The sequence below is a fragment of the Monodelphis domestica genome, chromosome 5, assembly GCF_027887165.1.
Source record: "Monodelphis domestica isolate mMonDom1 chromosome 5, mMonDom1.pri, whole genome shotgun sequence".
NCBI classification, from domain to species: domain Eukaryota; kingdom Metazoa; phylum Chordata; class Mammalia; order Didelphimorphia; family Didelphidae; genus Monodelphis; species Monodelphis domestica.
The window spans coordinates 86,143,341-86,164,046 of NC_077231.1; the positions used below are offsets into that span (position 1 = coordinate 86,143,341).

At 37.0% G+C, this 20,706-nt stretch overlaps 1 protein-coding gene across 2 annotated transcripts in view; it reads right to left on the bottom strand.

The window, feature by feature from the left end:
- Nucleotides 1-20,706, bottom strand: part of LOC103101763 (sodium-coupled monocarboxylate transporter 1-like) — a 228,164-nt gene that overhangs the window by 80,079 nt on the left and 127,379 nt on the right. For both annotated transcript variants that reach the window (XM_056798700.1, XM_007503479.3), the window contains one exon: nucleotides 17,205-17,272. In XM_056798700.1, the coding sequence (XP_056654678.1) occupies nucleotides 17,205-17,272 (68 nt within the window). The remainder of the gene's footprint in view (nucleotides 1-17,204; nucleotides 17,273-20,706) is intronic.

Sequence of the window (20,706 nt, forward strand, 5' to 3'; positions counted from 1 at the left end):
TATGATCAGTAAGGATACATGGAGAGCCAAATCAAAAATTAATTAGAAATCAAATAATATGATACTCCAAAATCGGTTAGAGAACAAAACATAGAAACAATTAATAATTTCACTGAGGCATAAAATGAGAAAGGTGAGACATCCTTTCAAATCTTATGGGATGCAGCCAAAAGCGGCACTCAGAGGAAAATTCATATCCCTGAGTGCATATATTAATAAACTAGGGAGGGCAGAGATCAATGAATTGGAAATGCAAATAAAAAAATAATCTTGAAAGCAAACAAATTAAAACCCCTCAGAAGAAAACCAAACTAGAGATCCTAAAAATTAAGGGAGAAATTAATGAAATCAAAAGTGAAAGGACTATTGAACTAATAAATAAGACTAGAAGCTGGTACGTTTTGAAAAAATAAACAAAATAGACAAAGTACTGTTCAGTCTAATTAAAAAAAGGAAAGAAGAAAAGCAAATTAACAGCATCAAAGATGAAAAGGGGGACATCACCTCCAAAGAAGATGAAATTAAGGCAATCATTAAAAACTACTTTGCCCAATTATATGGCAATAAATATGCCAATCTAGGCAATATGGACAAATAGTTACAAAAATACAAATTGCCTAGACTAACAGAAGAAGAAATAGAATTCTTAAATAATCCCATATCAGAAAAAGAAATCCAACAGACAATCAAAGAACTCCCTAAGAAAAAATCCCCAGGGCCTGATGAATTCATAAGTGAATTCTATCAAACATTCAAAGAACAGCTAACTCCAATACTATACAAACTATTTGACATAATAAGCAAAGAGGGAGTTCTACCAGATTCCTTTATGACACAAACATGGTACTGATTCTGAAGCCAGGCAGTTCAAAAACAGAGAAAGACCAATCTCCCTAATGAACATAGATGCAAAAATCTTAAATAGGATACTAGCAAAAAGACTCCAGCAAGTCATCATAAGAGTCATTCACCATGATCAAGTAGGATTTATACCAGGGATGCAGGGCTGGTTCAATATTAGGAAAACCATCCACATAATTTACCACATCAACATGCAAACCAACAAAAATCACATGATTATCTCAATAGATACAGAAAAGGCCTTTGATAAAATACAACAGCCATTCCTATTAAAAACACTAGATAACATAGGAATAGAAGGGTCATTCCTAAAAATAATAAACAGTATATATCTAAAACCATCGGCTAACATCATCTGCAATGAGGATAAACTAGATGCATTCCGAATAAGATCAGGAGTGAAACAAGGATGCCTATTATCACCTCTATTATTTGACATTGTACTAGAAACACTAGCAGTAGAAATTAGAGAAGAAAAAGAAATTGAAGGCATTAAAATAGGCAAGGAGAAGACCAAGTTATCACTCTTTGCAGATGACATGGTCTACTTAAAGAATCTAGAGATTCAAACAAAAAGCTAATTGAAATAATCAACAACTTTAGCAAAGTTGCAGGATACAAAATAAACCCACATAAGTCATCAGCATTTCTATATATTTCCAACACAGTTCATCAGCAAGAACTAGAAAGAGAAATCCCATTCAAAATCACCTTAGACAAAATAAAATTCCTTGGAATCTATCTCCTGAGACAAACACAGGAACTATATGAACACAACTACAAAACACTCTCCACACAACTAAAACTAGACTTGAGCAATTAGAAAAACATTAACTGCTCATGGGTAGGATGTCTCCAATGAGACAGAGAAGTTTGGAAATGATCAAATAAAATAATGTCTAAAAAAAAAGGTTTTGTACAAATAAAAAAATCACTTCAACCAAGACTAATAGGGAAGCAAAAAATTGGGAAAAAACATTTTATGACAAATGTCTCTGATAAAAGTCTAATTTCTCAGATATGTAGAGAAATAAATAAAAATTTTAGGAGTAAATGCCATTCCCTAATTGACAAATGGTCAAAGGATATGAACAAGCAGTTTTCAAATAATGAACTCAAAGTCATCAATAATTATGTGAAAAAATGTTCTAACTCACTCTTGATCAGAGAAATACAAGTTTAAACAAAGCTGAGGTATGTAGCAAGAGTTTGAGTGACAGCCTAGAATTCTCTAAGAGCTGACTGGGTCAGAGTTCCAAGCTGTTTAAAGGAGGGGTTTTCCAATAGTCAGTCTGGAGCTGGAGGTGAAGACTGAAGCTGTGGATCTGAGACTCCCTGGACAAACCATTTATCAAACAACCTGCCTTTAAGGATCAACTAGAAGAAATTGAGAGGAAATCTCTAGTCATCCTGGTGGACAGATTGACTGGGGAAGAGAATCTCTACCTTGCCTGGATCATCTAAGGATACCATAACTTGGATTCCTGCTATCTGATCCAACAAAGGACGCTAGGGCCTCCCTGTTAGAACTTATCTTTAGTAATTCTTAGCAATCTTTAGTTTAGTTTAGTTTGGAAAAGGATTAAAATTAGAAATTAACTATAGTGAATTGAATATCTTTGGGCACATAGTCAGATACAAATGTTTCCCCTATCCCTTCTCATCATTCCCTTCTCTGTTAATAAACTCATTTCTTTATATGGCATTTTCCCCTTTGTATAAGCCCTTCCCCCCTCTTTCCTAAATTCCTTTTAAAAGGTACCACCTCAAATCTATAAGACTGGTCCATATGGCAGTAAAGTACAATCATAAATGTAGGAGGGGATATGGTTGGGACATTAATGCATCATTGTGGAGTATTGAACTGATCCAACCATTTGGAATGAGATTTAGAAGCCAAAGGACTATAAAATTGTGCATATCTTTGATCTGACAATGACACTACTGGGGATCAGTATCCCAATGAGATTAGAAAAGGGGGGAAAGGATCTGTTTGTACAAAAATATTTGACAAAAAGTTGCAAATTGAGGAGATGTTCATCATTTGGGAAATGGCTAAACAAATTATAGTACATGCTGGTAATGGAATATTATTGTGCTATAAGAAATGATAAGTAAGATTATTTCAGAAGAACCTGGAAAAATCTGCAGGAACTGATGCAAAGTAAAATAAGCAGAACTGGGAGAACATTGTACACAATAACAGCAATACTGGACAATGATTATCTGTGAAAACTTGGCTACTCTCAGCAATGCAATAATCTGGGACAATTCTTAAAGACATAAAGGGGAATGCTATCCATTTCTAGAGAAAGAAATGTTGGAGTTATCTTTCAAAACAATGTATTTATGGTTTTATTTAGGGTTTTGATTATTTATTAACTTGCTCTTACAAAAAAATGACCAATATGGAAGTGTTCTTTGCATGACAAAAAAAATTAATTTAATTTAAAAATGATTTAAAATATATTTTTTAAAAATTTCTTTGAGATATAGACCAGGAAGCAATATTGCTGGATCAAAAGGTATGCCATTTTGAGCCTTTTTATATAGGAACTCAAAAATTTATTTAAAATGTTAAAAATTCTTTTTTAAAGTAATTAGGAAAAAATAAATATTAAAAAATTTTAAGTATTTGAAATCTGTTTTATAAAGTATTTGTGAATTGAATGGAGAAAAGCTAAATTATTTTCATCTGCTTATCCAATATATGTTTGAAACTCAAATCCCTTATCTAAGCTATTCATCCTAATTGCATGCTTGATCCTTTTCACCAAAAAATGAAAAAATATGCTTTTCTCCATTTACATATCAGTTTATATACTCTATAAATGTGTATACGTTGACGTCTTTGTCAGTTGTTGCTATTTATAAACAATTTTAAGAGGAATATGCAAAAGGAGAAATGACAAAAGAGAGAAATTAGATCCAAAGAAGCAAGAACCGCCCATGTGGGAGAAGGACAGAAAGGAGGAGACAAAAGTTATACAAAAGTATAGCTTAGATCCCAGAGCAAAAGATTTCTTTCCCAAAGCAATAGCTGATTCACAACACTCAGATAACAATATAGAATCAAACAACAATCCAAAACTATTTCAAGGAATCTTTGAGAGAAAGAACTGGAAATGGGAAAGCATTGTTCAACATCCATACCATAAGCACATGCTGTCCCACAGACCAGTAACTTCCACAAACTCCAGGGAGAAGGGTGTGGGATAAATGAGAAAGATCAAACAGTTATACACTCTCTAAGAAGCTCTAACACTGGAAACATCCAAAAGCAAACAGCACCTTTATCACACTCTGGAACAGAAAGCCAGAAGGGCCCAACCCTGCACAACTTACACACAAGTGATCTTATAAGGGGTACAGACACAAATATACAGGAGGATACATCTTCAAAATCATTCCATACAGACAAAATTAAATCACAATAACTTTACAAGAAGTGATAGAGAATCAAGATCTAACAGAAGGGAAAACAAATTAGCAAACTGAAGCTGTGGGTATGAAGTAAGAAATCACTGGGCAAGACTTATGTCAAGGAATGGATATCACAGAAGTACTAAACACAATGGTTCCAGTTTTGCAGAGCAATTATAATCAAGAACCTTATGTGCTAATGAAAGTTGATTGATCCTGGGGCAACAAGATCTGTTCTCAAGTCATTCCCAGGGAATAGCACTGTAGATGGGTCTGTGACATTAGCTGGGGCTACTGGAGAAATACAAACGGTTACAAAACTTGAACCAAAAAAGGTAAATCTAGGTACTGGATGCCCTGATAATCTTTTGGAGAGGATTTTTTTAATTCAAAACTGGGGCAACTATTCAGTGTGAGCAATCAGGGAAAGTCTATTTGCATTTACCCAAACAATCATTAAAACACTATCCAGAGAGGACTTCCGGGTAATCATGGCTGCAATCTAGACACCACACGCTTCCTCTCACCGGCACCGAACGAAATAGACTACATAAAAGGAGCATAAAATCACCTTTGGAGGAACAGAAGGGACTCCCCAGTACCCCACAGAGGCAAAGGTACATGGGGCTTGAACATTTCCACACTAAAATAAGAAGGAAAAGCTTGCACAGAAAAGTGAACTGAGCCACCTTTCCCCCACCCCACCTCCCCCACTAAACCAGAATGAGCTACTTGACTGCTCACCGGGACAGCGAGTGAGTGGGGAACGTCTCTGTCTGGGGGGGGGGGCACTCCAGGGTCCTTGGGATCTGGGGACTGCCAGGAAAAAACATCTCAGGGTGGTTTCACTGGAGAATCCAGCGGAGCTGTACTTGGGGCGGGCTGCGTGAAACACCGGGGTGGACCACGCACTGATTATCTGGGCGGAGCTGAACACCTGGGCAGTGTGGCTGTGATCAGGGACCCAGCGCTCTAAGAAACCTCGAGGCTGGGAAGAACTAGTCTGAAGCAACCTAAATTCACAGAAAAACCACCCATATAACCCAGATCCCAGACCAAAAAGGAAAGGGGAATAAAACCACCAAAGGGATGGCTCACATGGCCCAAAATCAAGCCTCCAGGAAGAAAGGGAAAAAAGTGACTATTGAAAACTTTTATGGTGGAAGTACCCAAGGAAAAGAGGAGAATGAGGAGGAAATCCAAAAAAATTCAGAACACGCCTCTCAAAATGGAAACTATCAACAAGCTCTGGAAGTTCTCAAACTGGAACTTATCCAAAAGATGGAAACCTGGAAAGAAAAATGGGAGAAAGAGATCAGCTGTCTGACAGATAAGAATGCTCAATTGGAAAAAGAACTCGAAGCATCCAATAGAAGGGCAGACAAGGCTGAAAAGCAAAACCAGTCCCTAATGACCAGAATTAAGCACCTCGAAGAAAGTGAGATGATAAAACAGCAAGAATCAATAAAACAAAGCCAAAAAATTAATTAATTAGAAGAAAACATAAAATATCTCACTGAGAAGGTCACGGACCTGGAAAACAGAGGGAGACGAGAAAATCTCCGAATTATCGGTCTCCCAGAAAAACCAGAGGTAAACAACAAACTGGATATTATTCTACAGGAGATTATAAAAGAAAATTGCCCTCACGTTCTGGAGCAAGGGGGCAAAATAGAAATAGAAAGGATTCATAGAACACCTTCTATACTAAATCCCCAAAAGACAACCCCCAGGAATGTAATTGCCAAATTCAAGAGCATCCAAGTAAAGGAGAAAATCCTACAAGAAGCCAAGAAGAAGAGCTTCAGATATAAGGGGGCTCCCATAAGGATCACACACGACTTAGCGGCTAACACACTAAGAGACCGCAAAGCATGGAACATGATATTTAGAAAGGCAAGAGAGCTGGGTGTCCAACCAAGAATCAACTACCCAGCAAAAATGACTATATACTTCCAGGGGAAAGTATGGGCATTCAACAAAATAGAAGATTTCCAAGCATTTGCTAAGAAAAGACCAGAGCTCTGTGGAAAGTTCGATATCCAAGCACAGAAAGCAAGAGAAACATGAAAAGGTAAATATGAAAGAAAGGGAAAAGGAGATAAATCTTATCTTTTTCTTTAAGTCAAACTCTCTTCTATAAGGACTACATTTACATCAAATTATATATATTAATATGTGGGGAAAATGTTTTGTGTAACTCTGATAAATTGTATCATCATAAGAGTAGTTAGAAGAAACATGCATAGGGAAAGATTGGGGCATTAAGAAGATTTGGGGAAAGTTGGGGCAAAGAAAGGAAAAGGGAGGGGGGAACTGCTATAATACTAAGATTAACTTCAAGAAATAGGGGGGAATCAATAGAATAATCTTTCCCATATAAAGATACACATGGGAAGGGGAGGGGAAGAACTCTCATATGAGAAGGAGAGGAAGAGAGCATGAAGTGGAATTACTTAAATCTTACTCTCAGTGAAATCAAATCTGAGAGGGAAGAACATCTAGCTCCAGTGGGATCCTGAATTCTATCTTATCCATTAGGGCAAGAAAGAAAGGAAACTCAAGGAGGGGGAGGAGGGAGGGAGTACAAAAAGGGAGGGAAGGAGAGGGGGAAGGGGAAGGGAGCATAAAAAGGGAGGGGCTAGAAAGGGAAGCATCTCAAGGGAGGGGACTAGGGGGACTGACCTAAAGTAAATCACTGGTTCAAAAGGTGAAAGCTAAAGAAGAAAGGTCAGAAATAGGGGAAGATATCAAAATGCCAGCAAATCCACAAATAACAATCAAAACTTTGAATGTGAATGGGATGAACTCACCCATAAAACGTAGACAAATAGCAGATTGGATTAGAACCCAAAACCTCACCATATGTTGTCTTCAAGAAACACATATGAAATGGGTTGACACTCACAAGGTTAGAATTAAAGGTTGGAGTAAGACCTTTTGGGCCTCAACCGATAGAAAGAAGGCAGGAGTTGCAATCATGATATCTGACAAAGCCAAAGTACAAATAGACCTAATCAAAAGGGATAGGGAAGGTAAATATATTCTGCTAAAAGGAAGTATAGACAATGAGGAAATATCACTAATCAACATGTATGCACCAAATGGTATAGCATCCAAATTTTTAATAGAGAAACTAGAAGAATTGAAGGAGGAAATAGACAGTAAAACCATATTAGTGGGAGACTTGAACCAACCATTATCAAATTTAGATAAATCAAACTAAAAAATAAACAAGAAAGAGGTAAAAGAGGTGAATGAAATCTTAGAAAAATTAGAGTTAATAGACATATGGAGAAAAATAAATAGGGACAAAAAAGAATACACCTTCTTTTCAGCACCACATGGCACATTCACAAAAATAGATCATACACTAGGTCATAGAAACATGGCACTCAAATGCAGAAAAGCAGAAATATTAACTGCAGCCTTTTCAGACCACAAGGCAATTAAAATATTGATCGGCAAGGGTACATGGAGACCCAAATAAAAAATTAATTGGAAATTAAATAACATGATACTCCATAATCGGATAGTTAGAGAAGAAATCATAGAAACAATTAACAATTTCGTTGAAGAAAATGACAATGGTGAAACATCCTTTCAAACCTTATGGGATGCAGCCAAGGCAGTACTTAGAGGAAAATTCATATCCCTGAGTGCATATATTAACAAATTAGGGAGGACAGAGACCAAGGAATTGGAAATCCAAAACAAAAAACTTGAGAATGAACAAATTAAAAACCCACAGAAGAAAACCATACTAGAGATCCTAAAAATTAAGGGAGAAATTAATAAAATAGAAAGTGACAGAACTATTAAGCTAATAAACAAGACTAGAAGCTGGTACTTTGAAAAAACAGACAAAATAGACAAAGTACTGGTTAATTTAATTAAAAAAGGAAAGAAGAAAGGCAAATTAACAGCATCAAGGATGATAAGGGGGATCTCACCTCCAATGAAGAGGAAATTAAGGCAATCATTAAAAACTACTTTGCCCAACTATATGGCAATAAATATACCAACCTAGGTGATATGGATGAATATTTACAAAAATATAAATTGCCTAGACTAACAGAAGAAGAAATAGTTTTCTTAAATAATCCCATATCAGAAAAAGAAATCCAACAGGCCATCAAAGAACTTCCCAAGAAAAAATCCCCAGGGCCTGATGGATTCACCAGTGAATTCTATCAAACATTCAGAGAACAGCTAACTCCAATACTATACAAACTATTTGACATAATAAGCAAAGAGGGAGTTCTACCAAACTCCTTTTATGACACAAGCATGGTACTGATTCCAAAACCAGGCAGGCCAAAAACAGAGAAAGAAAATTATAGACCAATCTCCCTAATGAATATAGATGCAAAAATCTTAAATAGGATACTAGCAAAAAGACTCCAGCAAGTGATTAGAAGGGTCATCCACCATGATCAAGTAGGATTTATACCAGGGATGCAGGGCTGGTTCAACATTAGGAAAACTATCCACATAATTGACCACATCAACAAGCAAACCAACAAGAACCACATGATTATCTCAATAGATGCAGAAAAAGCATTTGATAAAATACAACACCCATTCCTACTAAAAACACTAGAAAGCATAGGAATAGAAGGGTCATTCCTAAAAATAATAAACAGTATATATCTAAAACCATCAGCTAATATCATCTGCAATGGGGATAAACTAAATCCATTCCCATTAAGATCAGGAGTGAAACAAGGATGCCCATTATCACCTCTATTATTTGACATTGTATTAGAAACACTAGCAGTAGCAATTAGAGAAGAAAAAGAAATTGAAGGCATCAAAATAGGCAAGGAGGAGACCCAATTATCGCTCTTTGCAGATGACATGATGGTCTACTTAAAGAATCCTAGAGATTCAACCAAAAAGCTAATCGAAATAATCAACAACTTTAGCAAAGTTGCAGGATACAAAATAAACCCACATAAGTCATCAGCTTTTCTATATAATTCCAACACAACTCAGCAGCAATAACTAGAAAGAGAAATCTCATTCAAAATTACCCTAGACAAAATAAAATACTTAGGAATCTATCTCCCGAGACAAACACAGGATCTATATGAACACAACTACAAAACACTTTCCACACAAATAAAACTAGACTTGAACAATTGGAAGAACATTAACTACTCATGGGTAGGACGAGCCAATATAATAAAAATGACCATCCTACTCAAACTCATTTATCTATTTAGTGCCATACCCATGGAACTTCCAAAATTTTTTTTTACTGATTTAGAAAAAACCATAACAAAGTTCATTTGGAAGAACAAAAGATCAAGGATATCCAGGGAAATAATGAAAAAAAATACAAAGGAAGGGGGTCTTGCAGTCCCAGATCTCAGACTATATTACAAAGCAGCGGTCATCAAAAAAATTTGGTACTGGCTAAGAGACAGAAAGGAGGATAAGTGGAATAGAATGGGGGCAAGCAACCTCAGCAAGACAGTATATGACAAACCCAAAGATCCCAGCTTTTGGGACAAAAATCCACTATTTCATAAAAACTGCTGGGAAAATTGGAGGACAGTGTGGGAAAGATTAGGCTTAGATCAACACCTCACACCCCACACCAAGATAAATTCAAAATGGGTGAATGACTTGAAGATAAAGAAGGAAACTATAAGAAAATTAGGCAAACACAGAATAGTATACATGTCAGACCTTTGGGAAGGGAAATACTTCAAAACCAAGCAAGAATTAGAAAGAGTTACAAAATGCAAAATAAATAATCTGGATTACATCAAATTGAAAAGTTTTTGTACAAACAAAACCAATGTAACCAAAATCAGAAGGGTAGCAACAAATTGGGAAACAATCTTCATAAAAACCTCTGACAAAGGTTTAATTACTCAAATTTATAAAGAACTAAATCAATTGTACAAAAAATCAAGCCATTCTCCAATTGACAAATGGGCAAGGGACATGAACAGGCAGTTCTCAGCCAAAGAAATCAAAACTATTAATAAGCACATGAAAAAGTGCTCTACATCTCTTATAATCAGAGAAATGCAAATCAAAACAACTCTGAGGTATCACCTCACACCTAGCAGATTGGCTAACATGACAGCTATGCAAAGTAATGAATGCTGGAGGGGATGTGGCAAAGTGAGGACATTAATTCATTGCTGGTGGAGTTGTGAATTGATCCAACCATTCTGGAGGGAAATTTGGAACTATGTCCAAAGGGCAACAAAAGAATGTCTACCCTTTGATCCAGCCATAGCACTGCTGGGTCTGTACCCCAAAGAGATAATGGACAAAAATACTTGTACAAGAATATTCATAGCTGCGCTCTTTGTGGTGGCCAAAAATTGGAAAATGAGGGGATGCCCATCAATTGGGGAATGGCTGAACAAATTGTGGTATATGTTGGTGATGGAATACTATTGTGCTCAAAGGAATAATAAAGTGGAGGAATTCCATGGAGACTGGAACAACCTCCAGGAAGTGATGCAGAGCGAAAGGAGCAGAACCAGGAAAACATTATACACAGAGACTGATACATTGTGGTACAATCGAAGGTGATGGACTTCTCCATTAGTATCAATGCAATGTCCCTGAACAATCTGCAGGGATCTAAAAAAAATATATATAATACTACCCACAAGCAGAGGATAAACTGTGGGAGTAAAAACACCGATGAAAAACAACGGCTTGACTACAGGGTTGGAGGAGATAAGACTGAGGAGAGACTCTAAATGAACACTATAATGCAAATTCCAACCACAGGGAAATGGGTTCGAGTCAAGAACACATGTGATAACCAGTGGAATCATGCGTCAGCTATGGGAGAGGGAAAGGCGGGGGGTGGGGGGAGAGGAAAAGAAAACGATCTTTTTTTGCAATGAATAATGTATGAAAACAACCAAATAAAATAATGTTAAAAAAAAAAAAAACACTATCCACTACTATTCTTGGGGCAATCAGATGAAACATCTAATCAGCTGCACATAGACAATCCAATGTTTGAAATCTCCAAAGACATCCCAGAGCACATGGGCTAGACATGCAAATAATGTAGGCAGAATTAAATCAGTGACACCAGTGAAGATTGAGGTGAAAGAAGGAACACCCCCCAAATCCTTCAATATAAACTGAGTAAAGAAGCCACAGAGGGCATTGCTGTGATCATAAAGAGTTTATTGGAACAAGGCATACTAAGACCTACAATATCAGAATAAAATATCCCAATATTAGCAATCAAAAAGAACAAAATAATACCTGATGGAAGAACCAGTTGGAGATTTGTGCAAGATTTGAGGGTGATCAATAATTTTATAAAAAGGACCCACACAATCACTCCATCCCCAAATGCTATCATATCAGAGATCCCTAGTTCATCTAACTGGTATGCCGTCATGGACCTCGCCCATGCATATTTTATGGTTCCCCCTCGCAATACAGAGCCAGAACATATTTGCATTCCAATGGGGAGTCATCAAACTTTGCTGAACCTGGTAAGTCCAGGGCTGTGCTGAAAGTGTATCAATATTTTTGCAGTTATTGAAAAGAGATCTGGAATCAATAAAATTTAAACACAGCAAAATAGTGCACTATGTAGATGACCTACTTGCATCTCCATCTGCTAAAACATGCCTGCAAGATTCAAAAACATTGCTAATTGAACTGTACAAGAGAGGGCATAAAGTTTCAAGGAAAAAATTGCAGTGGGTCTCACCTAAAGTAGAATATCTTGACTTCAATTTAGGCAAGGGCACCAGAAAAACCTCCACCAAAAGACATTCAAAAGCTAGGAATGCCAAGAACAAAGAAACAGCTAAGGGCATTTCTAGGGGTTTGTGGATTTTCAAGACACTGGGTGATTGGGTATTATAACATCTCCAAATGTCTGACTTATTTAACCAAGAATGAAGTGGAAGAACCCCTAAAACTCCCAAAAGAACATTTAAGTGATCTCTCACAACTGAAGCAAGTGATTTTGACAGCTCCAGCATCGGAATTCCAGATTATATCAAGGAATTCCATTTATTTGTCCGTGAAGCAAAGGAGGCTTCTGGAATTCTAGACCAGACCTTTGGACCACAGATGAAGCTGATTGCATATTACAGTACCATACCGGACCCTGTAGTTTGAGGAATTGTTCATTGCCTGAGGTGTATGGCAGCTGCCACTCTAATGGTGAATAAAGTTAATGACCTAGTTCTAGGATGCAGATTGCATGTGTACTCTGCTCTTCAAATAGAGAAAATACTAAAAAGGAGTAACATGCAAGCATTTAAACTTGACAGATTATCCCAGTATGAAGTCATCTTGCTAGGCAATGAAAACCTGTCCCTACATCTCTGTGTATGATTAAATCCAGCAACTCTTATCCCAAGTTACCACTTGTAGGAGAGCCACTGCACAACTCTGTACAAACAATAGATGTGTAGAACTACAGAAAGGATCTGAAAGGTACTCCAAACATTGATCCTGACCTGGAGATGTTTTCTGATGGATCTTCTTACATACACCAAAATACAAGTCACTGGAGCATCTGTAGTTACCCAAACTGACATGTGTTGGCATGCCTCTCTGCCTAGCTATGTCAGCCCTCTGGGAGCAGAACTAAAAGTTCCTACCATGGCTCTCATCTTAGGGAAAGACAAAAGAATTAACATTTACTGTGACTCAAATTATGCTTTCTCAGTTTTGCATGGGACAGGGGATATTTGGAAGAATAAGGAGTTCATTACATCTGCAGGGAAACACATAGCTTATGGGAAACATATCACAACTCTTAGATGCATTTCTGTTGCCAAAAGAAGTAGCTGTAATACACTGCAAAGCTCACTCCTTTGGCAAAGATAAGATATCTCAAGGGAATAAAAAGGCTGACATTAACAGCAAAATTTGCAGCCAAATTTGGTCCCATACATGTGTGGAACTTCTCTCTAATGGAAAAGCAAGATATCATACAAACTTACAATGAAGGGAGGCTCAGCCATGGAAACAATGACTAGGAGCAAAACAGCGAAAGGAATCTGGATAGCAGAAGGAGGGAAACCCATATTTCCCAGGACAGTATACTACCATCTCTGCAATGTCATACATTCCAAAGGACATTATGGCACTATGGCATTATTAGACAAAGTTTGATTTTGGGCAGCCCCAGGGATATCTATATATGCAATAAGAGTATGCCAGGCATGTGATCTTTGCAGGCAATCCAACCAAAGGCATTTTAAAAGCAAAACATTAGGGAGTAGACCTTTAGCTTTCATACCCTTTGAATGCTTGCAAATTGATTAAATTAACATGCCTAGTGACAAAGGATATAAAAATGCCCTAGTGATAGTGGATAGGCTAACTCAGTGGACAGAAGCATACCCAGCCAAAAAGAATAACACACCCTTTGTAGTCAGGACACTCCTGAAAGAGATCATCCCCAGATATGGCATTCCATACAGGATAGATTCTGATAGAGGGACTCACTTCACATCTAAAATTCTGCAGGAAGTATATCAGAATCTGGAAATAAAGAGAAATCTACACACAATTTACCATCCATGCAGTTTGGGACAGGTAGGAAGAATGAATAGAAAACTTAAAACTGCAGTGGGAAAACTATGAGCACAAAAATGCATCAACTGGACAGAAGTTCTTCCATTTGCACTATTCCACCTAAAGACAAAGCCCAGAGGAGATTTGTACAAATCTTCCTTTGAGTTACTGTATGAACAACCACTTTGGCACAGGAGAACTGCAAAGCCATGATACATTTCCATGCTGGGAGGGGAATGCCAATTAAACACATATTTATCAACCATACAAGACAGGTTGAAAGAACTACATGAGCTAGGCTTGATTGTCCAAAGGGTACCACATTTGACTTTTGCATTGCACAATATCAAACCTGGAGACATGGTATATGTGAAAAACTTTACATGAAGCATAGTAACAGACCCCAAAATGGAAGGGACCACTCCAAGTTGCATTTACAACCCCTACATTGATCAAAATCATAGGGAAAGAGCCACAGTACCATACTTCACATGTCAAATGCTACATTGCCCTAACTGGTCCAGATGAAATTATGTCAGAAGCCCCAGACCATACACAAGAGGCACAGACCCAGAGTAAAATTGATAGGTATAAGAAAAAACAAGCTATGGACAGCCCCAATCAGTGATACTGAAATGTAAATGATAACAGGAGGATAGTCTGATTATAAACCAGGAAACAGAAAAACCTATTACTCTCCCTTTATATCTATCCAACTCTCCATCCCTCACTCTCATACACTTCCTATAACAAGAAGGATATTACATACATTAAAAAAAATCCTAAATCAAACAAGGAAAACTCTATACACAAAGTCTTACCCACATACACACAATCTTAACCATTCTTACACACACTCAATAGCAACAAATCTTACACACATAAATGTTCCAGCACAAGGAGAAGAAAGTGATGATCAAGGTGAGACGACAAAGAAATGTTTCCTGCACAGAGGAAGACACAGGACCAGAAAAGGATCCTTTCAAGATCATCATAGACTTTAATTGTACAATAAGGAACACAGACAATAACTGTAACCTATGAACTATGTAGGAAAAGAGGAACTTCAAGGAACATGTCATGTAAGATGAGGTGTCACTATATTATTAATGTTACATAAAGGGAAATACATCCAACTCGCACATAAATCTGTAACAAGATAGAAACATCAGTCAACATGGTAAGAGGATCCATCTGCAGCAAGTATGTACATGCCACACAACATATTTAGTACATAACAATTTGAACACACTGATTTAGGGTCCTTGTAAATAAACAAGGCCCATGGTAATGAAAATGTACTTGTAAATAAAGTTCTTTAAGGACTCAAACAGGTAGAAAAAAAAAGAACTTTTATGTCTGGTTGACTCCAAAGCAGAACTCATGTATATATGTAATATGTATATATGTATGTATCATATGTATTGGTTATACAGAAAACTTACATGTACATAATGTAAATTTTAGAGCAATAACATATTAACCTAGGGTAGGAATCAGCTAATAATTTTTAACATAACTTAGATCAGGGAAAGAGAACATACAGGGCTGAAAAAGGAAGTTCAAAGCTTAGAGAGCCGGTGATAGGGAAAGACCAGAACTATCGTAATATAAGAAACTTAAATATCTTAAAATGTAAAAGGATTTGTGATAGCTAAAGAAGTTAAGAAAGCATAAGATAAAATAGGGAGTTAGAAAAATATTACCATAGTTTTAGATCATTAAGATATTGTTACTAGATAGTTAAATTGACATTGTTGCATACTTTTAGAGGACATTTTTAGTCCAAAAATTATATGGTACTGAATTGTATCAACTCTTGCAACAAAATACACTTACCTTGAATATTTTCCCAAATCTCTTCTTAGTTTAGGCTTAGGTAGTTAAAATAAGGTAAGAGTAGATATAGACAAAAGGAATGCATTTTTCTTATTTTGGGAGTGGGAGAGATATAGAATATAGATCGATAGAAATATAAAGATTGAAGAAACAACTGTAAGTAAATTGTCTGACTCAGTGTATTGTCAATGTGATAAATCTGCACAAGATGAAAAGGGGGAATCTGTAAGAGACAGCAATATGCAAAAGGAGAAATGGCAAAATAGAGAAATTAGATCCAATGAAGCAAGAACACCTCACGTGGGGGAAGGGCAGAAAGGAGACCATGCAGAATTCCAGGGAAAGAACACAGGCTGAGGGGAACTCAGAAATTGCCACTTCAACTCCAGTCCTTCAGCTGAGAGACTGACTAGAAGGTCTTGAAGGCTGGAGATTCCGTTTGAACACCAACGACTTCCTAGCAATCCCTGGAAATCTGTTTCTCAATTCAACTCAACATAATAGAGTGGACTTTGGAAAAAAGCCATTTACTGAGGAAATTCTCTCCAAGGATTTTCCCCACCTCTCTCTCCCCAATTGTCCTGACTTTAGCGAACCAAATTATCTCAAAAATAGGACAACCAGAAGCTGCCCAGAAAAGGGGTTAAGGTTCTAATGCTTGACCCCAAGATCTGGGGGGTCAGCATGCCAGTCTTTTAGGCAATGGGGATTAAGTGACTTGCCCGGGGTCACACAGCTAGAAAGTGTCTGAGGCTAGATTTGAACCTAGGACCTCCCATCTCTAGGCTTGGCTCTCAATACACTGAGCCACTCAGCTGTCTCCAGGTCTGCCTATTTTCTGACATCAAAGGGGACTGAAGATTTAGAGAAAATCATACCTCTTCCCAAAGAGGAGGATTAGCTCAGGACTGGGGTTGGGGAGTGAACAGAGATCTCAAAGGGAAAGTGGGAGTTGGGGTGTTGGGAGGATCCAGAAACAGGAAAGTCTATCCTGCCTCTCAACAACAGCTAAGACCAAGAAGGGAGATAGTGGGTCATTTCTCTTAACTTCTCCTCTAGCCTTTAACTTCTACCTCTTAAACCAATTCTCTGAGAATTCTCTGTCCCTTGGGGAAACAACCGAGGTTGTCTTCACCAGAGGGAAGAGAGGGGAAGATCAACCTCTTCTCCCCTCTCAGTCTCTCAACCCCTTTTCCCACTATCATTAAATTCATCAGTGTAGGAGGGGGGATAATTTCCCTTATTGGCCCTATATTACACAATGTTATTCTAACTAAGAATCTAAGATCTCACACATCATTAGATATTTATTAAATATATTTACTGCTCATGATACTTAGGTGGAAAATGGCCTACAGACCCCAAATGCAGCCCATGGATTGACTGCAGGAAAATGTTCCAACGATTCTCTATTTTTATAATTTCTAAACGTGCTTTCAAGTTATGAGTACAACTCGAATTGTGAAATGTAATTCCAATTAAAAATTGAATTATACATAACCTAGTATTAGCTTTTCCATATATCTACAAATGTATGTTACCTTGGTCAGACTTCCAAAAACCACTGCCATTATAGCCATCATAACACAGGCTACGCCATAAAATATACCTAGATGAATGTTAAAAGAACAAAAATGTCAAATGTTATTTCAGACGAAGCATTTTTAAAATTTAGAATATTTTTCCATGTTTACATCTTCCTTCCCCCTCCCAGAGATGACAAGCAGTTCCACTGGGTTATACATGTAGCATTCTTCAAAACCTATTTCCATGTTTTTCATATTTGTAGTAGAGAGATCTTTTAACATCTAAACCCTAATCAGATCGCTATAGAACTTTGTGATTGATTATATGCTTTTTGTCTGCATTTCTGTTCTCACAGTTCTTTCTCTGGATGTGGATAGCTTCTTTCTCATAACTTCCCTTGCATTGTCCATGGTCATTGCATTGCTGCTAGTAGAAAAGTCTATTACATTTGATATGCCATAATGTATCAGTCTCTGTGTACAACGTTCTCCTGATTCTGCTCCTTTCACTCTGCATCAATTCCTGGAGGTCTTTCCAGTTCACATGGAATTCCTCCAGTTCATTATTCCTTTCAGCACCATCAGATACCACAATTTGTTCAGACATCCCCCAATTGATGGATATCCTCTTATTTTCCAGTTTTCTGCCACTACAAAGAGTGTGGTCATGAATATTTTTGTACAAGTATTTTCCCTATTATCTCTTTGGGGTACAAACCCAGCAGTAGTATGGCTGGATCAAAGGGCAGGCAGTCTTGTTTTGTTTTTAATTTAAAAACCCTTACTTTCTGTCTTGGAGCCAATACTGTGTATTGGCTTCAAGCCAGAAGAGTGGTCAGGGCTAGGCAATGGAGATTAAGTGACTTGCCCAGGGTCACACAGCTGGGAATTGTCTGGGGCCAGATTTGAACCTAGGACCTCCTGTCTCTAGGCCTGGCTCTCAATCCACTGAGCTACCCAGCTGCCCCCAGGCAGTTTTTTTAAAGCCCTTTGTGCATAGTTCCAAATTGCTTTCAAGAATGGTTGGATCAATTCCCAACTCACCAGCAGTGTGTTAAGTGTCCCAATTTTGCTACATCCCCTCCAACATTTATTATTTTCTTTTACTGTCATATTGACCAATCTGCTAGGTGTGAGGTGGTACCTCAAAGTTGTTGATTTGCATTTCTCTAATTATTAGTGATTTAGAACACTTTTTATGTGCTTAATGATAGTTTTGATTTTGTTATCTAATAACTCACTATTCATGTTGGAAGGGTTAAGTGTAGGAGTTTGACAAAGTGAGGAGAACAGTTTAATAAAAATAAAACTTTAATTTAGAAAGAAGTACAGATGGAAATATAGAAAAGAGAAAGGTACCCTATAAATATACCTAAACTTAGACCCACTAATAAATATTTCTAGTAACTACCTAAAATTCCTAATATTACTTCTAACTGTTTTCTGAGGATAGGTTCTTCTGCCTGGCACACCAGGCCTATCTAATCTACTCTATCTGTAAATTATTCACAAACTACCTAACTCCCTAAAATAATAGACAGTAACCACTCACTCACTCACTTCTTCAATCAGTTTTCTATGGCAACCCAACTGTCAGCAGCCAACTGCCAGTAGCCCTTTGCCTGAAAGCCAGACCTCCTGCTCTCTCAAGATCCCAGAGGCAAAAGACCTTCCCTCAGTGTTTCCTTTACCTTCTCACTGACCAAATGTCTCCCCCTAACTTCCTGTCAGAGGGCAGGTTACTTCCTCTCATCAGTGTCCTGATCTCTTTTTTGACTCACTAGTTTTGAAGAATTCGATTATTTAGTTTCAAATTAATTTTAAAGCTGCCTTTCCTTGGGCCCTTGTTCAGTATAATTTTTATCTCATGATCTGATTAAGTTTTATTTATTTTTTCTGATTTTCTGAATTTGTTTGCAATATCTCTATGCTTAATTACATGGTTGATCTTTGTATATGTACCATGTACTGCTGAGAAGAAGGTATATTCCTTTTTATTCCTATTCAGTTTTCTCCAGATATGTATTAACTCTAATTTTTCTAATATTTCATTCACTTCCCTTACTTCTTTCTTATTTATTTTTGGTTCAATTTCTCTAGTTCTGAAAGTGGAAGGTTGATATCCCTCTCTAAAATGATGTTCCTATCTATTTCCTGCTTCACCTCCTTTAGAAATCTGGATGCTATACCATTTGTTGCATAAATGTTTCGCATTGATATTACTTCATTGTTTATATTATCTTTTAGCACAATGTAATTTCCTTCCTTATCTCTTTTAATCAGATCTTTATTTAATTTAACTTTGTCTGGTACCATGATTGCTCCTCTTCCTTTTTTTTACTTTAGATGATGCATAATAAATTGTGCTCTGATCTTTTAATTTTAATCTGTGTGTCACCCTGCCTCAAATATATTTCTTGTTAACTACATAGAGTAGGATTCTGATATTTAATCCACTTTGCTATCTTTTTCCATTTGATGGGTGAGTTCATCCCAATCATATTCAGAGTTATGATTACTAACTGTGTATTACCCTCCATCTTATTTTCCCCTTTTAATCCTGCTCTATTCTCCTTCACTTTGAACATCCTCACCAGTGTTTTCCTTTTTATCACTGCGTACTTCCCCCACCCTCTTCTTATTCCCCTTCTATTTCTCTGTAGGGTTGGTATAATTCTATACCCCAATGAGTATATTTGTTTTTCCCTCTCTGAGAGAGTTATGATGAGAGTAAAATTTAAGCATTGCCTTTCAGCACCCTTATCCTCCCCTCCTCATAATGATTTTTCACACCTCTCTATATTATATAATTAACCCCATTCTATCTCTCCCTTCCTTTTTCTCTTTGTGTAATCCTTTTCCAAACCTTTACTTTTTTACATATCATGTCATATACATACATATCATTTCATATCCAGAAAAATCGTATCATCATACCTCATATCATCCTAATCAGCTTTCTTCCCCCACACTTTTTCTAAGTATATTCCTTCTATCTTCTCTACAACTAAGAGTAATTTGAGAGTTATAGATAATCTCTTTCCATGTAGAAATACAAACATTTTTACCTTAATGAGTCCCTTAAATTTTCTCTTTCTTATTTAACTTTTTAGGATTCTCTTGGGTTTCATGTTTAGTTTTAAAACTTTTTGTTTAGGTCTGGTTCATTCCTCAGGAATACTTGGACTTCTTCTATCTTATTGAATGTCCATTTTTCCCCCTGAAAGAATATATTCAGTTTTGCTGGATAGGTGACTCTGGGTTATAAACCTGGAACTTTCACCTTCCTGAATATCATATTCCATGCCCTCCAGTCCTTTAATGTAGACACTTCTAGTTCCTATGTGATCTTGATTGTCTCTCCATGGTATTCAATTTTTTTCTTTCTGAATTGCAGTATTTTCTCCTCATCTTAGTGGCTCTTGAAGGTAGCTATTATATTCCTTGAAGTTGTCAATTGATGATTTCTTTCTGAAGGTTATCTGTGGATTCTTTCTATTTCTCTTTTATTATTTGA